Source organism: Asparagus officinalis, chromosome 8, assembly GCF_001876935.1.
Source record: "Asparagus officinalis chromosome 8, Aspof.V1, whole genome shotgun sequence".
NCBI lineage: Eukaryota > Viridiplantae > Streptophyta > Magnoliopsida > Asparagales > Asparagaceae > Asparagus > Asparagus officinalis.
In genome coordinates, this window is record NC_033801.1 from 7,705,715 (window position 1) to 7,713,914 (window position 8,200).

General features: G+C 37.2%; 1 protein-coding gene across 1 annotated transcript; it reads right to left on the reverse strand.

The window, feature by feature from the left end:
- LOC109821277 (ORM1-like protein 2) lies at positions 825 to 4,377 on the reverse strand. The gene is made up of 3 exons (XM_020387462.1): positions 4,052 to 4,377; positions 3,254 to 3,402; positions 825 to 1,299 (listed from the first exon to the last, which is right to left on the reverse strand). The coding sequence occupies exons 1-3, from the start codon at positions 4,235 to 4,237 to the stop codon at positions 1,164 to 1,166; spliced, it is 471 nt and encodes a 156-aa protein (XP_020243051.1). The 5' UTR covers positions 4,238 to 4,377; the 3' UTR covers positions 825 to 1,163.

Here is an 8,200-nt window from a genome sequence, read left to right on the forward strand (position 1 = left end):
TTGTTGGGTTCTAACAAGTGTGAGTCTGATATAATTCAAAACCCCTAAATTGATTTGCAATCAAGAACTCTCTCATATTCATATTTATAGAGGCAGTAACACGCATTTTTCTCTGCTAGGCTAGATTTCATAAGATTATATCAAATATTACTTAATCTAATTTTTGGGCTTTTAAAATCCAATATAAACTTAAGACTCGTACCAAACCTAACACTTCAGCATTAAAAAACTATCAATATATAATAATAATAATAATAATAAATAATACAAAGAACAATAACAGGGGGAAATTAACAGCATAAGAATTTTGAGGAAATCCATTCTCATAACACCAGTTTCAGACCATGAAATTTCTTTGATATCTAATTCAAGTAGGCGTATGATGGTAAGCTAAGACAAATGAAACAAACTATCACCAAGAAATAATTCCAGTAAATTCAGATCAGGAAACTCCAATTCACCCTTTCATCTTCTAACACTACAGAGGGGAATATTGTACTCTGTAAAATTAGTCCAATTGCCAAAGAACAAAACCATTTCTAGCAAAAAGTTCCTGCAAGTCTTGAAATAGTTATAAAATGAGATAAAATAAGATTCACCCAAGCCAATGTCGATAAAGGATTTGCTAACTCCTACTATGTAACAATAACATTCTAGCTCAATGTGTACTATGAGATATTGAATGTGTACTGTGAGATATCGAACGTTAGTACTGTATCCAATAACTATTAGACAGCCATCTCAAACAAAATCCATATGCTTGTTTTTGTCATTTCCAATTTAACCAACTCAACAATATATCGATAAGTGTGATTTATGCCCAATGAATGAACAAAAAGAGTAATCAACAATAGTTTTTTGCACAGTATTATGTCATAAACAAGAAAACAAAGTCCTCCAATTCAACACTAAGAAGGCAAATATACAAAACAAGCTACCACATACAATGCTATTAGTCTATTATAACACAGATGTATCACGATGATTAACATATTATTCAACAAACACAGCAACATCACCTCTGAATCCTTCAAGTTTATATCTGTACAGAGATTATCAATATAACACATGCACGGCAGCCCTAGTTTGCTCGGGATCGTATAAAGATAAAGATATAAACTAGCATGCTATCAACTGAGGAATCATTTGTTCGTGTACCATTATCAGTGCTCATTGATTCCAAAAATGCGGACTTTGTGCATATTAGGGAGCTTGGCAACCACCAGGACAATCACTGCAACTGTGTTCAGAAGAAGCATTGGATTTTGGTAATCAGTTGTGTGGGACGCTATCAAATACCTGTAAATAGGAAAGGAATCACGTTGAGATGTGCAAAGATGGCAATCTCCCTTTGTCTAAGACGTGAATTCAAAAGTTAGGTCTTGAAGATGACCTAACAGGAGAGATACAAAGAGCAGTCTAACAAAGATGCATTATATAACATGACATGGTTTAGGCTTAGAATTTAAGAAAGATTGCAGTATGCTGAGCAAGAGAATATTCTAAAGACATGAATGGTTAAGAAGCACACGACAACTTGAATAGTGAAGTCATTAGTCTCAAGACACAGGAGGCAGGATATCTACAAACATAGCGAATAAACTGTTCTTTGCTAACTCACTAATGTAACAAGGGCCAAACAAAAAAAATCTACTAGCAAGAAGCACGAAGTAACATTGAAATACATACTACCCTCTCCATTTGCGGAACCATAACGAATAGATCAACTCCTGTTGCCATAGAATACAGCAACTTTTTGAATGTCCATTAACTCTACCAAGTTGGACTTGAACAAGGGAAAAAAGACAGGAATAAAAAGGATGACTCTGAATCCAAATAACTGTATCTATCACTGCCTGTCAATAAAAGTTTTTTTTTTTAAGTCCAATGCTCTATCTTGATTACTCAACGGTGAGAATAATAATAATAATAATAATAATAATAATAATAATAATAATAATAATAATAATATTGTCTATCCCAGATTTCCGTGTTGGCTAATTCCAGTTCTCCATTGACAAACAATAATCTCTTTTATTAAATTAGAATCTATCACATTCTATTTGCTGCTTCAGTCTGTCATTCTAGTTTATCCTTATAGTCCTAACAACCCCCTTGATAAATTTATATTAAAACAGTGGCAATGACATTTCAGTACAGATCGACAGGACAATCTCTTTAAATAGGATTCATTAGAATCATTACAGACCCTATTTCCAGAAAGAGACAAACAGGTATTTTGTAGACGTGGAAAGAAGAATTGTAAAAGCTCAAATCTTTATCAAGAAATCAAAAACAAGGAAGCTGGATTCCGGTGCAGGCAGCATTTACCCATAATACCATCTACTTCTTAGGTAAACCTTGTTTAGAGTATGAACGACAGTTATCCAACAAAAGGTGAAACTTCGCCCACATAATTCATTAGTCAATTTAAATCCACAATAACTAATTAGACCACCAATCTAAGCCCAATTGCTATTGAAACTTAAACAAGATCCTCAAGTGGGTAGACTCAAATAGGAATTGCCTATCTCAGGGTGCTCGTACACCGACCTGATTGCCTCTATAGTTATATGTAACATGAGATTAAATTTTCATTACTGTGGCAGGTATCACAACCATTATTTTCTGGAATAGCTTCACACTCATCATTGCCTTGGCCTGGAAGCTGTTGAAGTTGATCAATTTATTTCTGCAACTCTCTTATTTAGCTGTTTTCCAGAGAAGACACATGTTGAAGGCAGAATACCTACTTTTGATTTCAACTATACATCATTTTGTTATATAAATATAAAATGATATGGTAGACCTATTATATAAACGATCATAGCTATTTTGGACCAATAATAAACATAGTCATTCAGTGTGATGGAATCAATTTGCATAGATCTTTCTAATGCGGGTGATGGAACGAAACCTAACATGGGCTGCATGTAGTCTTCCTATGATTTTGAGGAACAAAATGATCTTGAAGCTGTAAAACTCTCCACAAATTGGAACACAAATGCACAGGTCAACAAATGGGAATTTCCTTTCACATTTGGATGAAAAATTTGCATGGATTTAAAACCTAACAAACAAAACCCGCATAAATTTTACAGTGTATTCACTCATTCAAATAAAAATAATGCATAAATTCACAGCGAAAATCCTCTCATACCCCTGTAATGATTCTTATCATTATTGATGCACTGAAACTAACAATATCCAAATACAAAAGAGGAAGAAGAAAAAAGGGAAGAGATATACTCACAGGACAACAGGAACAACCATTAAAAACTTTCTATTACGTGTGAGTTGCTTGCCATTGTCCATCTGCTCCCACCAAGTCAATGTATTGTAGATGCCTTGGTCTTCAGCAAATGGAGTTCCCTTCTTCCAGTGGAAGAAGTGATAAGTTACCTGACGTATATAAATCAGCCAAGTTTACCAACGGGAGAACATAAGAAACACAAACAACAACAAAAGAAGAAGAAGAAAACACCAATCAATTAAGGCCTAGTATGTAAAAGATTCTCAATGAACATAACCACAAGAACACAAACAAAAAAGAAAAGCAACAAAAGCAGTAAATGAATTTTGGAGTCAATAATCCTTTCGTAAGTAGGGTCAGCTCACTTTAATAGTATTCAAACTCTCAATCTCTTAATTCCCCTAATCTACTCTGCTATACTTAAAAGGAGGATCCAATATTTTCCTGTTCATGCTACAGTAGATTGCATGTATTTTTTAAGTATAGATCCGTGGATATGATATCTAATTTTAAACATATAATAATCAAATTAAATGTATAAAATCTTAAAGAGGGGAAGGTTCAAAATGTAATACTTAAAATAAAATAAAAAAATTAACCCTCAACACCCTCCCAACCCAAAATTTTGTGAGCATCCCTGTAATAAAACACCGATATATACAATCAAATTGCAATTTGGACCACACGCTAGTAATCAAACCCCAAACCAAAACCAGAAACACCGATCACAAAACCCTAACCAAATCCCCAAATCAAATCAAAACCCAAAAGAAAACCCTAGGGTCAAGCTTTGCTTACAGCGAAGTGGCCGAGGTTGACGGCGGTCCAGGCCATGCCGGGAGAGCAACGGGCGACGGAGAGGACGAGCAGCCATGAGAAGAATAGGATGAGGATGTACGTGGTCCAAACCCCCGGGTACATGAACCACTCCGTGTTCTTGTTCAAATCCGCCGGCGGCCGAGTCTCCACGTACAGCTTCGCCATTGAAGATGAAGGCGATTGCAGGATTCGACCGAGGGTTTCGCTTCGAGATTTTGGGATATTTTTTTATTTTATTTTATTGAAAGGGGGGAGCTTTGACACGAGAAGAGAGTGAAGGCTTTTCGTTTGCGATGGTCCAAGGGCGTGTGCTTTTACTTTTCTTCCCCTCGTGATAACAATTAATTAAGGGAAAAATACTTCCAGCCCCCAAAACTAATGAAAACAAGCTTCCCCCTCCCAAGACTTTTTCAACGCTCTCAAAACCCCCAAATTCGTAACAAATATGCACTGAGCCCCCAAAACACAAAGACCAAGAGTATTAAAATTTGAAGACCATAATACCCTTTCTCTCTCTTTTTCTTTCTTTATCTGTGATGATTTGAAAGGGTTCCTCCGTCCCTTTCCCCGATGGCGGCCGTCATCATGTCCCTCAGCAGGGTCCCCACCTCCGCGATGAGATTGCCCCCTCTGCCGTCAACCTCGCCGTCACGAGCATCGCCCCGCGCACCGGTATCCTCCCAGGATCCACATCAGCCTCCCCAACCTGGGCCCCACCATAGTAAAGCTGGAGAGAACGAAGCATAGTTAGGGTTTTTGATGAGGAGGTCGAGGGTCATGTTGAGCTCCACGCGGATGGCCGGGAACGTGACACGTGGAGAGACGCCGGTGACGGCGAGGATGAGCAGGAGGAGGTGATGAGCAAGAGGAGGATGACGAAGTTTACGGCGGCGGTCGTGGTGCATGTGCGTCGGATTTTCAAAACCTGGATTTTGTTTTAGGTGGTGGGCACTTGCTGTGATTTCGTGGCTTCCTCGGTTCGTTTTGAGATTGAGGAGGTGCAAGAAGGAAGTGGGTCATGTTAGTGATTTTAATATTTTTTTTATTTTTTGAAGGGTTAATTGAGGAGGTGGAAGAAGGAAGTGGGTCCTGTTAGTGATTTTAATCTTGTTTTTTTTGTTTTTTGAAGGGTTAATTGTTGGTAATTTTCTTTTTTCTTACTGATTTTTTGTAAGATTCGGAAACATATATAACAATATATTTTTAGAAAATGAATATTTCACTTTTAATTTTTAGGGAAATTATAATAATATTTCACTTTTAATGAGATTTTCAAAAGCCAAGTGATTTACGCGTTGGTTGTGAAGGTTACGCGTCGCTTGTTAAGGTTACGTGTTGCTTGTTAAGGTTACGTGTTGGTTGTTAAGGTTACGGGTTGCTTGTTATGGTTACGGGTTGATTGTTAAGAAATTTTTGCATGGAACTGATGATGGCTACGATATTCTACAAACCTTATTCCGGGTTACGGGTAACCTTATTGCTAAGAGCCTAAGAGCCTTGTTGCCAAGGTTACGTGTTTGTTGTTTAGATTACGGGTTTGTTGTTAATGTTACGGGTTTGGTTGTCAAGGTTACGGGTTGATTGTCAAGGTTAATTTCACAATAAACATGTAACATTAACAACAAACGCGTAACCTTGACAACAAACCCGTAACCTTGACAACAAACGCATAACCTTAACAACCAACCATTATTCTTAACAACGAATATTCTAATTAGTTGTGAAATTAACCTTGACAACAAACCCGTAACCTTGACAACAAACGCATAACCTTAACAACCAACCATTATTCTTAACAACGAATATTCTAATTAGTTGTGAAATTAACCTTGACAACAAACCCGTAACCTTGACAACAAACGCGTAACCTTAACAACCAACCCTTATCCTTAACAACGAATATTCTAATTAGTTGTGAAATTAACCTTGACAACAAACCCGTAACCTTGACAACAAACGCGTAACCTTAACAACCAACCCTTATCCTTAACAACGAATATTCTAATTAGTTGTGAAATTAACCTTGACAACAAACCCGTAACATTGACAACAAATGCGTAACATTAACAACCAATCATTATCCTTAACAACGAATATTCTAATTAGTTGTGAAATTAACCTTGACAACAAACCCGTAACCTTGACAACAAACGCGTAACCTTAACAACAAAAGTGTAATCTTAACAACCAAAATATATATACCAAAATATAAATCCCAACGTGTAACCTTAACAACAAACACGTAACCTTAACAACAAATCCGTAACCTTAACAACCGACCACTAATCTTAACAACCGACGACAAACCTTAACAAAACACAATAGGAGACAAATAATCAAACTTCAGGCTTAACATAGATTCTATTTATGCCATAAAGGAAAACATATCTCAATACTAAAACCTCACACACGCATAAATTAATTCGCATCCATCAAAGAACACCAACAACAAACTACAACCCACAATCAAAGATACTCTTTTTTTATTCCCACATACAATAACACTATTATTTAGTAAAAACAACCTGAAGCAAAGAAACAAGACAAATGCTACCTAAGTGGTGAGGATGGGGGGCATGTAATCAGACTTGGTTCAAATAACACGAGCCTTTGTATCGGGGAAAAACTCCGTCCTTGGGAGCTCTGTAACAACTCCTTCACTGCTTACTCCAATGGGATAGCTAAGTAAATGTCCAGGGAGATCGCGTTCCTGAGAGTAGAGATCCCAGTATTTGTCAGCGATACGCTTCACTTTCTGTACAAACTCGACGCTCTCTAGATGGAGGAAGAAATCAGATCGTCAATGCCGGGGAGACGGACTGCTCGATGATGGCGACGTTGATGTCGGGGTTCTTGGAGAGCTCGTAGGCGCAGGAGAGGCCGACGGATTCGCCGCCACCGCCACCGCCGCCGCCGCCGACGGTGTTAGCGTAGGTGATTATGTCGGACATGTAGCGGCGGGTCATCTCGCGGGAGACGATGGATTCTTTGATGGGGCGGAAGCAGATGGAGGAGAGGTCGTAGGATGTGGAGATTTGGGGGCGGAGGATGACAATGATAGGGAGGAGAAAGATTGGGTTTTGAAGGCGGAGATGAGCTTGAGGCCATGGAAGGAGGAGAAAGAGAGGAGGTTGCGGTGGTTAGGTTTGGAGAGGAAGGAGGATGTGACAATGGAGGGTATTATGGTCTTCACGTATCTTAATTTCTTGGGTTTTGTGTTTTGGGGGCTCAGAGAACACAGAGTTTACTTTTGGGGGTAAAACACACGTTGAAAAAGTCTTGGGAGGGGGAAGCTTGTTTTCATTAGTTTTGGGGGCTGGAAGCATTTTTCCCATTAATTAATTAATGAAGGAGGTGGAGTCCGATTGCTTTCAGCGCAGTTTTCGGGTCCTCTCCTCCCTCGAAAATCTGCCGTTTGGCCATCTTATATTCACTTTGTAGAAGATTCCAGGATTTTTTTTTTGGGTGTAATTTTGGATTTTGGCATATTTAGACCCACATATTTCTGTTAATTTATATTTGACCCTCTTATATTACTAAGTTAGACTCTAAATCCTGATATTTGTTCGAAATGAGGGTCACAATAATAGGGGTGGAACTGAACTAAATAAGTAACAACTAGTTCGATAATTATTCGAATAACTATTCGGTTATATTTGTATTATCGCACATATGATGTCATATTTTTAACTCATTTATCATTTCTAGTTAAGTTTTATGTACTAATTTTAAGACTTAAATAATATTAAATCTATTTTCTAATAAAAATTTGATCTGACTGTACATACATCATATATTATAAATGAATAATTTTTATTTATGAATTTAAATATTATTTGAAAATCAAATTCTTTAACAGAATAAATATATTTTGATATTTCGTAAGTATTCGTGAATATTCATGGATATTTACCAAATACCAAGTATTCGAGTTCGAATTCGAAAAACTCCATATACGAATATTAGAGGCCACATTTGAATTCAATAATTTTTAACATATACAAATACAACACCATAGTATTCGATTCAATTCGATCGTTTACCACCCTTACTCATTTACTAATGTAGGCGTCAAAAAATGCTAATAGATATCCCAAGCATAGAGAAGATCACTCAAAAATTCACAAG